The 17,105-nt window shown below is 42.6% G+C and overlaps 2 protein-coding genes across 2 annotated transcripts in view; both read right to left on the bottom strand.

Moving 5' to 3' along the window:
• The window catches only part of LOC309567541 (vomeronasal type-2 receptor 26-like), a gene marked incomplete at both ends in the record, with an annotated part of 298,253 nt that overhangs the window by 159,146 nt on the left and 122,002 nt on the right, over positions 1–17,105 (bottom strand). The gene's annotated exons all lie outside the window — the stretch shown is intronic.
• The window catches only part of LOC309544348 (vomeronasal type-2 receptor 26-like), a gene marked incomplete at both ends in the record, with an annotated part of 48,943 nt that continues 31,981 nt past the window's right edge, over positions 144–17,105 (bottom strand). Inside the window, one exon of the mRNA XM_082243249.1 lies at positions 144–1,054. Coding sequence (XP_082099375.1) covers positions 144–1,054 — 911 coding nt within the window. The remainder of the gene's footprint in view (positions 1,055–17,105) is intronic.

The following is a 17,105-nucleotide window of genomic DNA, read 5'->3' as shown; positions in this document are numbered from 1 at the left end:
TTGATAAACAATAAACCATCATCCACTTCTAGCTCAAGGTTTCATTACCATCTAACTACCTGAGTATTTAAAAATAGACTATGTAACTATATGACACCGTGTGTCTCTTGTGTGAAAACATTATTAAACAGATCCCTGAGTAGTTACTCATGTCTATTTTTTCTATCAAGTAAACATGATTGTGTATTCAATTCAGGTTTAAATAAGATAATGAAACATTTTAGAAAAAATATACAGCTTAGAAGTCCAGCATTTGAGGCCAATATGGCAAATACCTCCACAGCCACCATGTATTTCCCTTTAGTGCTCATATAGGCTGGGATCATTGAAATCCAGACACTGCAGAACACCAGCATGCTGAAGGTGATGTACTTGGCCTCATTAAAACTGTCCGGTAATGTCCTCACCATGAAAGCCAGAACAAAACTCACAGCTGCCAAAAACCCCATATAACCCAACACAGAGTAGAACCCGATAACTGACCCTTCATTACACTGAATGACAATCTTGTCTTTATATGAGTGAGTGTCCATTTCCTTAAAAGGGTGAGAAGAGGACAACCAAATAAGACATATTATTACTTGAATGGATGAACACACTGATACTATGGAACTGTCCAGTTTGTGTCCAAGCCATTTCCTCCAGTAGCTGTCAGGTTTGGTGGCTTTGAAGGCAATGTAAACCATGATTGTTTTAGCAAGAAGAGAGGAGATGGCTATGGAGAAGAGGACTCCAAATGTCATGACACGCAGTATACAGGTTATATCCAGTGGCTGACCAATGAACAAAAACACACAGAGGAGGCTCAACAAGATGGAGACGAGGAGAAGAAAACTCAGATTTCTGTTATTAGCTTTGACGATGGGGGTGTTCATATAAGATATAAAAATCCCCTTTATTAAAACAGTCACAACGGAGAGTAAAACTGAAACTGTTAGGAATACTTTAGAAATGCCATCAGTGTAGGAAAGGAATTCAATGGGTTTTGGAATACAACGATCTTTCTTCTCATTGGGCCATTCTTCCTCTGGACAATTCATACAGTTCTCACTATCTGCAATAGATACAACACAGATTAATTTTTAACTAAATTTATATTATTATTATACAGGATTTATATAGCGCCAACAGTTTGCGCAGCGCTTTACAGTGTGGGGGAAGACAATACAGTTACAGTACAATTCAATACAGGAGGAATCAGAGGGTCCTGCTCGTTAGAGCTTACAATCTAGAATTATTTAAACAGTCATTGGTAGAGGAGAAGTGGGGACGTACATTTACTTGTGTTTTTTCAGTAGTAACAATTTGAAGGTAAACCAATTATTCTCATTGCACCATAGCAACCAAGAATTCTCTAGGGCAGTAGGTGTAATGTAAATTATTGCTATGATGTTGGTGGCTCGCTTGCTTGTAAAAATGGCAACTCATGATGCTAATCCATGGCAGGCAGCATGCATGTCCACCCCAGCATTCTGGAGAGGATGGAAGTCTGGCTTTTCTAGACCTGCTCCACTTACCGGCCCCTACCACACTGCTGGTAGGCTTTGATGTGAAGAGAGGACCTTGTGAATGGGGGGACTGTGTGATTTAGGGTAATGTGTATTGGGGAGCTCTGTGATTTGGAGAGATTCTGTGAGGGTGGACTCTGGTGTGATGAGAAGGCTTGGTGGGATGTTGGGAGTCTGATGGGAGGACTCTGACTTATAATGGGGACTTTGACATATAGGGAGGACTTTGTTGTATAGGGGGGACTCTGACGTGATGGGGGACCTTTCATGTGAGGAGGGGCTTTTGATGTGTAGTTATTTATTAAAAGTGGTTGAGTGCATCATCACAGGCTCAGGTTTCTCACTGATAAGGAACATTTGCATTTTACTATATTTTAGACTGGGGTCCCTCAGGATTTTGCACACTTTTAACCACATGCCGATTGCCCCATGTATATATACTGTGCTGTGGTGGCTCTCCTGCACAAAATCATGTACAGGTACATGATTTCACTCTTGCCCGTCTGCGCAAGCTCCTGGCGATTGGACACAGGGGGAGCCAATCAGCGGACCTGCTGGACCTGATGTCTGTCAGGACCCACAATAGTTCCCAAGAGAGGCAGAATGGCAGTCTGTCTATGTAAACAAGGCAAATCGCTGTTCTGCTAGTAGGGGAGACAGAGATCCTGTGTTTTTGCTAAGCAGGAACACGGATCTTGGTCTTCTCACAGAAAAAGCACCCCCCACAGTGAGAAAGCAAATTTAAGCCTTTTATTGCCCCTGATGTTAACCCCTTCCCTGCCAGTGTCATTAGCACAGTGACAGTGCATTTTTTTTTAGCACTGATCACTGTATTGGTGTCACCGGTTCCCAAAAAGTGTCACGGGGTGTCATATTTGTCCGTCGCAATGTCGCAGTCCCGCTAAAAAATCACTGATCACCATTACAAGTAAAAAAAATAAATAAAAACTCCATAAAAACATCCTATAGTTTGTAGACGCGATAACTTTTTTGCAAACCAATCAATATACGCCTACTGGGATTTTTTTTTTTACCAAAAATATGTAGCAGAATACAAATTAGCCTAAATTGATAAAGAAATTCGATTTTTTTAGTTTTTCTTTTTTATTGGCTATGTATTATAGCAGAAAGTAAAAAATTTTTTTTTTTTTTCAAAATTGTCGGCCTTTTTTAGTTTATAGTGCAAAAAATAAAAACCGCAGAGGTGATCAAATACCACCAAAAGAAATCTCTATTTGTGGGAAAAAGGACATCAATTTTGATTGTGTACAGTGTTGCATGACCGCACAATTGTAAGTTAAAATTACGCAGTGCCATACCACAAAAAAATGGCCTGGTCATGAAGGGGGTAAACCTTCTGGGGCTAAAATGGTAAAGGGTGCAGCATCTAAAAAATGTTGAGAAACACTGGGCTAAATATATCCTCCTGAGGCTCCCCAGTTGTCCACTAACAAGTGAAGACTCTGCATAGGCCTTCTAACTGTATATGCCTCCCCTTTCTTTAATTTGCGTAGATATCTTTGGGAAGGTCGCTAAACCTTTAGGTTACTAGATTATCTTGATATTAGCAGATTCCATTTATTATCATTATAATACCCATAGATTTAATGTGGAGTGAAAATATTTCATCTAGCTCCCATGGACCCAATCCAGACAGTTTATATTTTGCATATATGAGTGGTGGTAATGATTTTATTATATTGGCTTTGGCCTAATACAAGCTCTTGCATGTAAACTGTTGCATCATACCATATGATTGGTTTTCATGTTGATGTTTATAATTAATGTATTTGAATGATTGTACAAATATTGTGCTCTCATGAAGAAATGGATCCTTGGTTCATGAAAGACATTGAGAATTTAATGTATTTCCTTCATTGGTCCATGTAGTGATATTATATATTGAGTTGCAAATGTAAGTATTGTACTGATTATAGCAATGGTCATTTTTTGTGAATGATAGGTAGTGACGGGCCGAACTCCCCCCTGTTCGGTTCGCACCAGAACATCTCGAACAGGGAAAAGGTTGATGGCGTTCGCGAACCGCCCCGTCCAATGTTCGTCCATCACTATTCACATGCTAATTAACTCAACGCACTTAAACCAGCCTGGGATGACAAGACTGCCCGGCAACAAAGCTAAAACAAAATACAAAATTATACATTATCCTAATTATCATAACAGAACACCTTATTATACAGACAATGGAAAGAGACCCCAGTATCAGTCTGTCCGTCTCCTAAGTACATGGAATACACATTATTAGAAGTCTAAACACAGAGTAAATTAGCATAATTACGAGGTGTGGAAGACAGGTGATTGAGCTGATGATATTATCTGCTAGGGGTCTGACTGTGGCAATAGGCAGCTAGGCCTAGAGTCCCAGAGTCTTCCTATATTCTTTGAGATATATTGTTGACAAATATTACTGTCCCACTTGAAGCAATCCAAACCAATAAGTATCTGTCTTTCACTCCCAGTGACGGTGGGTACCATCACATTTAGTATTTCTGATTTTTTAGAGTTTATTTTAAAATTAGATTGATCTCCATAACATTTCAAAATTTTGCATAGGTAAAGTTATTCTGGGGCTAGGAACAAAAAACAGAATATTGTCCTCATATGCAGTCTTTTTATGTTCAACATCACCTATTCTTAAACCTCTTGTATATATACAGTTCCTTATTGTTGCCAATAAGGGCTCTTATGTCAGAATGATCAGCAAGGGAGACATAAGACAGCCCTTTCTCGTCTTATTTCTCAGCTCAAAGGCCTCTGAAAGAGTCCCATTTATTTTAACTGCTGCCTTGATCTTCTGTACAGCAATTTAATCCACTGACTCATTCTTTTTCTTATACCTAGATTTTCTAATTTTGCCATCATAAACCTCCAGTCCACTCAATCAAAGGCCTTTTCCACATCTACTGATAAAAGGAGAGAAGGCAGAGTTTCTTTTTTCGCATTTTGAATAAGCAATAAAGATCTAATTCCATTATTTCTGCCTTCTCTCCCTGGCAAAATGTAGTTTTATATCAATTTTTAATAAAGATATCGGTCTATAACTTGAACATTGCGATGAATCCTTATCTTCTTTGGGGATCACTATAATATGAGCTAATGCCGCTTCCTTCTCCATCTCCATTTCATCCTTCAGTGAGTTCCAGTACACCTCTAATTGGGGGACCAGTATGTCTTTAAATTTTTTATAATAGCTTGCTGAATAACCGTCCGTCCCCGGGCTCTTTCCTATATAATTCTTTAACAGCGTTAGAGATTTCTTCTTGAGATATGTCTCTTTATAAATCTATCAGTTTTGGCAATCTAGCTTCTTTCAAAAACTCCTGGATCTTTACCTCTCTTTCTAAGTCATTGCTCCTTTCATCTTCTGGTCTTACCGCATAAAGATCGCTATAGTACTTCTAAAATTCCTCAGCAATTCCCTTAGTTGCATAGACTCAGTCCCTTGCCCTATTTTTTTATTTCTTCTATAAATCCCCTAGATTTTTTTTTTTTTATTATTATATTTGATAGATATTTCCCTGGTTTATTCCTCCACTGATATCTCTCTTCTTTTACTCTAATAAATATTCTCCTGGTTTCTTGTTCTTTAAGTATATTTATGCCCCAGGAAGGCGTCAGTTGTGACGAAACGTGCGTAGGGAAGGCGTGCTGACGTCACTACTCTGCATCCGGAAGCCGGGCAGCGGCGGTGTTTTTGAAATCTTTGAAATCTTTGACAAGCACTTATTCATCTGACAAACTGTGAGTGTATTTCGTTGTTTACCCATTAAAACTGCATAGACCATCTGCACTATTGTGGCCCCTTCTTTCTTTATACATGTATAGCTAATCATTGATTTGGACGAGGTGGTCGGTGCTTTTCACTTGCTGGACGTGGCGGTTCCTTGTATACAACAGGACCAGGTCAGGAGAGGTGTTCTCTTTGCAGCTGGCTATTCTGAGAGTATACAATGCTGATAACCCTTTTCCATCTGGTAAAGCGCATACCCCTAGCATGCTTCACTGCGGCTGTTAGAAGTGATCTTTAGTGGCGGATTTACCATTTCTTCATTTGCACTTTGGAATCCTTATTCTTGGACTGTCCTATTTTAATACATATGTTCAATCTGTGCTACTTGCCATGACTTTATTATGATCTCTGAACATTTGAACCATTGCTGATTGACTTTCCAGTGTATCAATTGTGTAGCGCAGCTTTTTCCATCTACATATTTAATTCCTATCTTTTTAACACAAGTAGCTGTTGAATTTCCTTTTCATTCCCTTTCCTATGCCTTTGTTCTAGCTTGGCTAGATCTTTTAAGATTTTATTTGTCCAAATCCACCTCTTTCTTTTTCTGGGCCCGATCAATATTAATATCCCTCTGATATAAGCTTCATGTGCTTCCTAAATTGTAGCCATTGATACATCTTGTGTCACATTTGTCTTAAAATAAAACTCTAGTGCTTCCCTAATTTTATCTATGGTTTCCCATTCCTGTATTAACAAATCATTTAACCTCCAGTTATTAACCCTATCCCCTTCCTCTGTCATTTTTAGTTACCCCCTTAAAGGAGCATGATCTGATAGAGTTATAGTTTCAATTGATGTCTTTCCAACTACTTCCAACAACCTATGTTCAACTAAATTATAATCCAAACTCGAGTAGGTTACATGTGCGGAGGAGTAAAAGGAGTAATATGTTTCTCTAGGGTGTTGAATTCTCCAAATATCAACCAATTGATGTTGATACAGAATTTTTTTTATTGCTCCTAAACTTTTCGACTCCCCTCCTCCCCATATGGGACAAAGCATTGAGCTAAGGATCCATAACAGAATCAAAACCACCCGCTACTATTACCTTACCTTCCTTAAATTCATTAAGTTTCCCTAGAGCTTAAATAATACAGTACATGGGATTGTTATTAGGGCAGTAAATGTTGGCCAAAGTCACTTTCATATTGAATAGTTCTCCTTTCAAAAACGTAAATCTACCTTCTGGATCTAACTTTCTTTCTCCTATCTGAAATCTTACCTCATTTGCAAATCCAGTTGCCACTTCTTTCGCCCTACTGGATGTTGAATCTGCATAATACCAAATCCAATATTTTTTTAAATATAATTACATTTTGGAATCATGGGAAAGGTGGATTTCTTGTAGGAAAACAATTCCTGCTGAATAATATTGAATTTCTCTAAGTATCTTATGTCTTTTAACTGAGGTATTCAATAAATTTGCATTATACGTTAAGAGTTTAATTTTATTCGCATCCATTTTTCCTTTTTAATCTTCTCTGCTCTTCTTTCACTCTCCCTCCCTTTGCATTAACATCATAACCACTTTCTCGAGAATTTATCTCTGAGCTTTTCACCTTCTTGGAGGAAGGGAGAAAGGGGACTTCAAAGAAGAAGAAGAGAAGGAGCCCATCCACATCTATCCCCAGAAAAACACAACCCCCCCGGAAAAACACACCCCCCCCTCCCAACAAAATTAGTCCATGACTGACCTTAAAGTCAGCGGGGGAGCCCTTTGGTTTCTTTTCCCCAACAACTCCATAATCTTAGGGTCTGACTCTGATCACGTACACCCGTCAATTTCCTTCCCGTCGACTTAGGGAATGGGACCAGAGGCACTGCCGTGATCCGAATGGCCTGACGGGTTCTTACAACTTATTTTATTTATCTTTATATCATCCCCATCACTAATTCTCTTGAGTAAGATTTAACTCCTCCTCCCTATTTTTCATCTACATCCTACCCTTATACTTTTCCTCTCTTTAAATTTACTCCTTCAAAAACCTCCTTTTCCTCCCCACCCCCCCCACCTCCCTCTCCCCCCCCCCCTCCTTTGAGCACCCTTGTCTATACAAGTCATGATATCGCATTGTTCACTTTCATCACTTATTTTGGGTTATAGAAGGAGTCTTTTGCCATCTCCCCTGATTCCTTCTTTCTTCGGCCCATCCAGGAAGTTCTGGAGTCTGTAAGTCCAGCCTATTGAAGAACTATTGAAGAACTCTATCAGATCTTCTGGGAACCTTAGCCTTGCTGAATGACCATCTTTCTGCCCCACTAAACAAGCAGGAAAACCCCAACTATATTTTATATTTTTTCCCTTCATCTGTCTCAAAAGCCTTCTTCTATTCAGGGTTTCAGGAGCCAGATCTGTAAATATCTGTAACTCCCCCCCCCCCCCCATAATCCAACGCTGATATTCCTCATATTTATTTCCAGATTTTTGCTTTTTCTTCATAGTTCTGAAATCTTACAATTATGTCTCTGGGAACTTCTGCTGATATATTTGGGGGTTTCCTAATATTATGAATCCTCTCTATTTCCAATGGGGATTCTTTTGGCTGACCCAGCATAGGGTTGAATACTTTGTTCATCTTCTCCCTCAAATCTTCCTTCTCCTGTTCTGGTACACCTCGGATCCTTAAATTTTGCCTCCTATTTTGATTTTCCTGATCATCCGCTTTATAAGACAGTCACATTTGCTCTAGCTTCAGTTTCTTCACTTGATCTTTTAATTCCTCAATCTCTTCAATCTCAGTCTCCACTATTCCTTCTGTTTCTTCAAACCAAATTAACATCTGTCCCAAATTATCATGCAAAATTTACATTTCTTTCTTAATAGTATCCTCCAGTTTTTTAAACATTTCCGCTATTTAATTTTTTGTTAGAAACTGAGGGTACTGATTTAATTCTTCCATGTTACTTAATTCCATCTCACTTTCTAATCCCATTCCCTCTATTGTTTGATTCAGGGGCGGATCCGGGGGGGAGGGGCAACGGGTCAATTGCCCCCCCTTCCCCTGACATCCAAAGGAGCTTCCCTGTTTGCCCCGCGCTGTCTGCAATTCGGGGCCCTGATAATAGCACCGCAGAGCGCACTGGGGACACAGGAAGCAGCGCTGTATTACACAGCCGGCAGAGAGAGGGTGGGGCCGGGAGCTCCACTGATGCTCTGACTCCACCCCTTTCAGCTTGTGCACTCGGTAATGAGCCATTGTAGTAGGAGCCGAGAGCCCCGCCCCTGACTTCTGCATTGTTCAGCTAGCAAAGAGGGGGCACGGCCAGGAGCTCCACTGATGCTCTGACCCCGCCTCATGCAGCCTATGTACTCTGGATGGAGTAGAAGGAGAGAAGATTTAAGTGGATGCCCCGCCCCCGGACCTCTAAAAGTGCCTGATGGCCAGGTATGTCTTTCCCTCCATAGACAGCATAACTGCTAACCTGAAACCCTGAGCTGTTCAAGTGCAAATCTGTGCATTTCTGAAAGGTCTCTGACCATCTCCTGTACTGTGTTCCCCATCTCTCCTGTACTGTGTCCCCCATCTCTGACCATCTCCTGTACTGTGTCCCCCATCTGTCTCCTGTACTGTGTCCCCCATCTCTGACCATCTCCTGTACTGTGTCCCCCATCTCTGACCATCTCCTGTACTGTGTCCCCCATCTCTGTCTCCTGTACTGTGTCCCCCATCTCTGACCATCTCCTGTACTGTGTCCCCCATCTGTCTCCTGTACTGTGTCCCCCATCTCTGACCATCTCCTGTACTGTGTCCCCCATCTCTATCTCCTGTACTGTGTCCCCCATCTCTGACCATCTCCTGTACTGTGTCCCCCATCTTGGTCTCCTGCACTGTGTCCCCATCTCTGACCATCTCTTTTACTGTGTCTCCCATCTCTGACCATCTCCTGTACTGTGTCCCCCATCTGTCTCCTGTACTGTGTCCCCCATCTCGGACTATCTCCTGTACTGTGTCCCCCATCTCTGACCATCTGCTGTACTGTGCCCCCCCATCTCTTAGACTCTCCTGTACTGTGTCCCCCATCTCTGAGCGTCTCCTGTACTGTGTTCCCCCATGTCTGTCTCCTGTACTGTGTCCCCCATCTCTGACCGCCTCCTGTACCATGTCCCGCAGTCTCTGACCGTCTCCTGTACCGTGTCTGCAGCCTCTGACCATCTCCTGGAGTGTGTCTGCTGCCTCTGACCATCTCCTGGAGTGTGTCCGCTGCCTCTGACCATCTCCTGGAGTGTGTCAGCTGCCTCTGACCATCTCCTGGAGTGTGTCCACAACCTCTGACCATCTCCTGGAGTGTGTCCACAGCCTCTGACCATCTCCTGGAGTGTGTCCACAGCCTCTGACCATCTCCTGGAGTGTGTCCACAGCCTCTGACCATCTCCTGGAGTGTATCCATAGCCTCTGGCCATCTCCTGGAGTGTTTCCACAGCCTCTGGCCATCCCCTGAAGTGTGTCCACAGCCTCTGACAATCTCCTGGAGTGTGTCCGCAGCCTCTGGCCTTCTCCTGGAGTGTGTCCACTGCCTCTGGCCATCTCGTGGAGTGTGTCCATAGCCTCTGACAATCTCCTGGAGTGTGTCCACCACCTCTGACAATCTCCTGGAGTGTGTCCACCACCTCTGACAATCTCCTGGAGTGTGTCTGCAGCCTCTGTCAATCTCCTGGATTGTGTCCACAGTCTCTGGCCATCTCCTGGAGTGTGTCCACAACCTCTGGCCATCTCATGGAGTGTGTCTACAGCCTCTGGCCATCTCCTGGAGTATGTCCACAGCCTCTGGCCATCTCCTGGATTGTGTCCACAGCCTCTGGCCATCTCCTGGATTGTGTCCACAGCCTCTGGCCATCTCCTGGAGTGTGTCCAAAGCCTCTGGCCATCTCCTGGAGTGTGTCCACAGCCTCTGGCCATCTCCTGGAGTGTGTCCACAGCCTTTGGCCATCTCCTGGAGTGTGTCCACAGCCTCTGGTCATCTCCCGGAGTGTGTCCGCAGCCTCTGACCATCTCCTGGAGTGTTTACGCAGCCTCTGACAGTCTCCAGTAGTATGTCTGCAGCCTCTGACAGTCTTCTGTAGTAAGTCTGCAGCCTCTGACCGTTTTCTCTACTGTGTCTGCCATCTCTGACAGTCTCCTGTAGGGTGTCCAGGGTGCAGCCGTTCTACAGCAACACAGTTCTACATTCAGTTCTAGAAGCAACACTTTGTTTTCTAGCAGTGCCCCTCCCGAGACTAGACTCTGGACCCGTCCCTGGTTTGATTTGAGGCTTCTCCTATAGATTGTTCAGTCTGTTTCTCTTCTGGTCCCCCAGACTTCCTCTTAGTTTAACTCCTTGTTGCTTTTCTAATCCAGGGCTCCTAGGGCTTCCTTCTTGATTAAGATATTTCTTAAGTGTCCCAGTGTTAGTTTTAAGAGTCTTTCCTTTTGTTTTCAAACTTATTTTAAAACAAGATGAATAGAAGAAAAAAACAAAAGGGTATCCTCAGGAGCTGAACGGGAGGTTTTGGAAGGCTTGAATGGGAGGGTCGGGGAGCCTATACAGGGGGGATTTCCCAGATGCCCGATGCAAGCCAAAATACTTCTTACTGGAGGGAACAGTCCTCTTTATCTCCTCTCCAATCCAGCAGGCAAACTTCGCCTTTGTAATATATATTATTATATATATATATATATATATATATATATATATATATATATATATATATATATAGATTTATATTTAAATAAGTATATGCGTAATTACATTAGTCTGTAGTAACAAAGACATACACTTATCCAAACCTCACCAGAGTCTTTTTTCCAGAATCTTAGTTCCACTAGGAGGGACAGCTGTATTGACCAGTCAAAACAAAGTTATCAGGGGATGAATATTTAAATCCCTAGACTACTCCCGTAAATTATCCAATTGATCCTTAAAATCCACTTGCAGCAATTAATGGGCTGTGGTTTTTGTGGTTTTGTGATTTTATATATTTTTAAGACTGTATAGGTATTTATGCTTAGATTGGAATTAACTTCCTTAAACTTGAAGAATTAATAACTTTCAGAGATTTAAGGCTGTCCGTAGGCCTTTATTAAGGACCAATCATCTGTTGTTACATAGTTACATAGTTACATAGTCAGTGAGGTTGAAAAAAGACATCAGTCCATCCAGTTCAACCTATGCTGCGTGTGTGTGTGTTTGCTTTTAACCGTACATTGTATATCCCTGTATGTTGTGGTCTTTAAGGTGTCCATCTAATAGTTTTTTGAAACTATCAATGCTCCCTGCTGATACCACTGCTTGTGGAAGAGAATTCCACATCCTTACCGTTCTTACAGTGAAGAACCCCTTACGCACTTTAATGTTAAACCGCCTTTCCTCTAGTTTTAGTGAGTGGCCACGTGTCTTATTGTATCTCCTTTCTCTGAATAGTTTGTTCCTTATGCTCGGGTCGCCAGTACAATATTTGTACATTGATATCATATCCCCCCTCAATCGTCTCTTCTCCAGAGAGAATAAGTTCAGTGCTTGTAGTCTTTCCTCATAGCTGATGTCCTCCATTCCCCTAATTATTTTTGTTGCCCTTCTCTGGACTTTCTCCAATTCCAGCACATCCTTCCTGAGGACCGGTGCCCAGAACTGGACAGCATACTCCAGATGTGGCCGGACCAGAGTCTTGTAGAGTGGGAGAATAATCTCTTTATTTCTGGAGTGAATCCCCTTTTTTATACATCCCAGTATTCTGTTGGCTTTGCTTGCGGCGGCTTGGCATTGCATGCCACTGCCAAGCTTGTTGTCTACCAGTACCCCCAAGTCCTTTTCCATCCTAGACTCACCCAGAGGTTCCCCCCTAGTGAGTAGCTTGGTTTCTGGCCCCCAAGTGCATTACTTTACATTTATCAACATTAAACCTCATCTGCCATGTAGTTGCCCACCCCGTTATTTTGTTCAGGTCCGCTTGCAAGGTTTCCACATCCTGCATAGAAGATATTGGCATGCCTAGTTTAGTATCATCTGCAAATACTGAGATTGTACTAGATATCCCCTCCTCTAGATCATTTATGAACAAATTAAACAGGATTGGTCCCAGGACAGAACCCTGGGGTACCCCACTTTCCACACCCGCCCAACCCGAGTACTCCCCATTAATCACCACCCTCTGTACTCTCCCCTGGAGCCAGTTCTCTATCCAGGTACTCACCTTATGATCCATACCTACCTTCCTTAGTTTGTACAGTAAGCGTTTGTGGGGAACGGTGTCAAAGGCCTTTGCAAAGTCCAGATACACCACATCCACAGGCTTTCCTTTATCTAGGTGGCAGCTCACTTCATCGTAGAAGGTTAATAGATTGGTTTGGCAAGAACGATTTTTCATAAATCCATGCTGATTACTACTTATAATACCGTTTTCGTTACTAAAGTCTTGTATGTGGTCCCTTAACATCCCCTCCAAAATTTTGCAGACTACAGATGTTAGGCTGACCGGCCTATAGTTACCCGGGATATATCTCGGCCCCTTCTTAAATATTGGTACCACGTTGGCTTTTTTCCAATCAGCTGGCACCATACCCGTCTGTAAACTATCCTTAAAGATCAAGAATAATGGTCTGGCAATCACCTGGCTGAGCTCATTAAGAACCCTCGGGTGCAAGCCATCCGGTCCCGGGGATTTATTTATGTTAAGCTTCTCTAGTTTAGCTCTAAGTCTACCCTCTGTTAGCCATGGCGGCACTTCCTGAGGTGTATTATTTAGTTCGGCCTTACAAGCTGGGTTCGTGTAGCCCCCCGATTCTTTTGTGAAGACTGAAGAGAAGAAATTATTTAACACTTCCGCCTTTTCTTTGTCCTCAGTGGCCATATTTCCTTTATCATCTTTTATGGGGCCAATGTGCAATGGCCTCGCTTTCTTACTGTTTATATACTTAAAGAACTTCTTGGGGTTCTTTTTACTCTCCTCCGCTATATGTCTCTCGTGTTCTATTTTAGCCGCCCTGATTTCATCTTTACATTTCTTATTACACTCTTTGTAATGCTTAAATGCTGCCAATGACCCCTCAGTCTTGTATTTTTTGAAGGCCTTTTCTTTAGCTCTAATATACATTTTTATGTTGGAGTTTAGCCATCCAGGGTTTATTTTTGCTCTTTTAAATTTATTTCCCTTTGGAATGCACTGGCCAATCCCCCTGTTTAGTATGCTCTTGAAGCGCTCCCATTTTCCCTCCGTGTTCTTTGTTCCCAGGGTTCTATCCCAATTGATATTTTCTAGCAGCAAGCGCAGTTTAGGGAAATTGGCTCTTTTGAAATTCAGTGTTCTTATATTGCCCCTCTGCTTCCTATTACTGTAATTAATACTGAAACTTATTGACCTATGGTCACTGTTTCCTAAGTTGTCCCGTATTTCTATATCCGTGAGCAGGTCTGTATCGTTGGTAATCAGTAGGTCAAGTACCGCATTGTTTCTTGTCGGTGCATTCACCATCTGACCCATAAAATTGTCCTGCAAAACATTTAGGAACTGCCTAGCCTTGGCTGAGTGCGCGGTTCCTTCTGCCCAGTCTATATCTGGATAATTAAAGTCCCCCATTATGATAACATTTCCCATCCTTGCTGCCAATCCTATCTGTAAAAGGAGGTCCGCCTCACCCTCCTACCTCTGGTTGGGGGGCCTATAGCATACGCCCAATATTACCTTCCCCGCCGTGCCATCCCTTTGAAGCTCTACCCATAGGGATTCTGCCTCATCAATAGCTCCATTATTAATATCATCCCTCATATTTACCTGTATGCTGTTCTTAATATACAGACATACCCCTCCCCCTTTTTTACGTTCTCTATCTCTGCGATAAAGGGAATACCCCATAATGGTTGCCATCCAATCATGAGAGCTGTCAAACCAAGTCTCAGTTATCCCCACAAAATCTAAGTCCTCCTCAAACATCAGCAGCTCCAGCTCTCCCATCTTGTTGGCCAGGCTTCTGGCATTGGTATACAAACCTCTTAATTTTGATTGGTTACATTTATCCTCATTTGATGTTTTTAGGCTGCTCTCTTGATTTTTCCCCATACCCACCCTGGGTATAGGAGCTCCGAACACCCTACCGCTAATGCCCCCATTTCTGCCCTCTGAAACTTGCTTTCCACTGTCTAATTCTACATCTGTACCCTCCCCCCCATTCCCTAGTTTAAAAGCCCCTCTAACTCTTTGGCCATCCTTGCACCCAGTACGGCTGCACCCACCCCATTTAGGTGCAATCCGTCCCTACCAAAGAGCCGGTGACCGACTGAGAAGTCAGCCCAGTTCTCCAGGAACCCGAAACCCTCCTTACTACACCAGCTCCTCAGCCACTCGTTAACTTCCCTAATCTCCCGCTGCCTCTCTGGTGTGGCTCGAGGTACAGGTAGTATTTCGGAAAATACTACCTTGGAGGTCCTAGTCCTCAACTTAGCGCCTAAGTCCCTAAAATCGTTTAGGACTCTCCGTCTTCCTCTGCCTATGTCATTGGTACCCACGTGTACCATGACAGCTGGGTCTTCCCCAGCCCCACCCAATAATCTGTCCACCCGATCCGCGATGTGCCGAACCCGAGCGCCCGGCAAACAACAGACTGTTCGGCGCACACGGTCTATGTCACAGATTACACTGTCTGCCCTTCTAATAATTGAGTCCCCTACCACCAGCACCTGTCTTTCCTTTCCCTTTCTCCTGGCCTCACTGGAGGAGTTCTTCCCCTGGCAGCTAGGGGCGTCCCTCTGCTCCAGCAATGCTGGTCCCTGACTGGTTTCCCCAACATCACACAACGGGGCGTATCTATTGGGGTGCTCCAGCCCAGGATCAGCCTCCTTGCCTTGTTCCCTTCTACCCCTCCTAACTGTCACCCCTCTACAATGTTGTAATCAGTAATGCTGTAGTCTGAAGTAATCAATAATCTTTAAACTGTGCAATAAATAATGTGCAAAAAAAACACAGTCCCAGGGTCCCAAAACCTTGCATTACTTAACATTACATCCTCAATCCTCAATCCACAATCCTCAGGAGATCCGTCCAGTCATTAAATTATTACCACCTTATCTTATTGTGCTGATCCAGTTCACCTGTCTCCCTTAGACTCCTCCTAGGCTCTTAAGCTCGGTATCCCACCAAGGGTAAGTTTCTGGTTCATTGAGTTCACTGTGTGAGGGTAGTGTTCCACTTCGCTGCTCTGTACTCCCTCTCCATTAGCTGCTAATCTCTCCACACATCACTCACTCAGGGCTCGGCAATCGGCATCCTGCACAGAGCTCCTGTCAGCCCTCCTAGAGCTACTAGCCGGCGTCTCCCGTATGCACCATGATAAGGCCACTCCCAATGCATTACATGCCATTTAACGCAGTATATTCCAGTGCGTTAGTGCATGTTTAATGCAGTATATTTCATTTTGTTACGTGTCATTTAACACAGTATATTTCTGTATGTTACTGCACGATTAACGCCGTATTTCTCAGTGCATTACGTGCCGTTTAACGCAGTATATTTCTTTATGTTACTGCACGTTTAACGCAGTATATTTCAGTGCACATTTAACGCAGTATATTTCTGGGCATTACGTGCTGTGTAACCCAGTATATTTCAGTGCATTACTGCACATTTAATACAGTATATTTCTGTTTGTTACTGAACTTTTAACGCAGTATATTTCTGTACATTACTGCACGTTTAACACAGTATATTTCAGTATGTTACTGCATGTTTAACACAGTATATTTCAGTGCATTATGTGCCATTTAAAGCAGTATATTTCAGTGCATTAGTGCATATTTATTGCAGTATATTTCTGTTCGTTACTGCACGTTTAACGCAGTATATTTCTGTACGTTACTGCGCGTTTAACACAGAATATTTTGGTGCGCTGCTGCACGTTTAACACAGTGTATTTCTTTGAGAGAAGATAGTCACAGAATTGTTCAGTGGCTGGACAGTATGATTGGACAGTATGTAAGAAGTTTGGCAAGGTTGCAATGTTAGTGGGAGAATCAAAATAGATTGTATCTTGAATTAAACATTAGAGTTTAGTTTCTGATAGCAAATAGCTATGAATATTGTACAGTGGCTTGGTAAGGTTGCAATGTAAAAGGGAGAGACGAGGCAGGTTTTATTTTCAAAGAAATATTAGAGTGTAATTTTTGAGAGACAATAGCCACATATATTTTTTAGTTGCTGGACAGTATAAAGCAGCATGGTAAGCTTGTAATATAAGAGGGAGAGATAAGCTTTTTTTTATCCTGAAATAAACATTAAAGAGTATTATTTGGAAGACAATATCCAAAAACATTGTACAGTTACTGGACAATATATAAACAGTTTGGTTAAGCTACAATGTAAATTGGAGAGACATGGCAGGAAAAAAAGGAGAGGGTACTATTTGAGAGAAAATAGCCTAAAATATTTTACAGTGGCTGGACAATATGTAAGCAGCTTGGTAAGGCTGCAATGTAGAAGAAGAGGTGAGGCAGGCATTATCTTAATCTCTTATCTGATGATTGGCGAAAGCATGCACCTGACCTGTATGCTTTGGCCAATCACAGCACAATGTACTGTGAGAGCCATGATTGGTCAAAGGCAGAGTGCCTTTGGCCAATCATGGCTCAGGGGCCCCGCCCCTCACTATATAAGGCTGCCGCTTATACAGCAGCTGTGTATAGTGTGTGACAATAGAGATTAGTCAGGTAGTTAGTGGATAGTGTGTTCAGTCAGTTTTGTGCAGTCGGTATAGTGTGCATACTCCACTTTTAAAATGTGCACATATGTTGTAGTCCTCTTGGTGCTCCCCAAGTTTTTT

The sequence above is a fragment of the Pelophylax lessonae genome (assembly GCF_965119305.1).
Source record: "Pelophylax lessonae genome assembly, chromosome: 1".
Taxonomy (NCBI): domain Eukaryota; kingdom Metazoa; phylum Chordata; class Amphibia; order Anura; family Ranidae; genus Pelophylax; species Pelophylax lessonae.
Note: the sequence above shows the minus strand (reverse complement) of the source record. Positions and strands in the feature narration are given on the sequence as shown.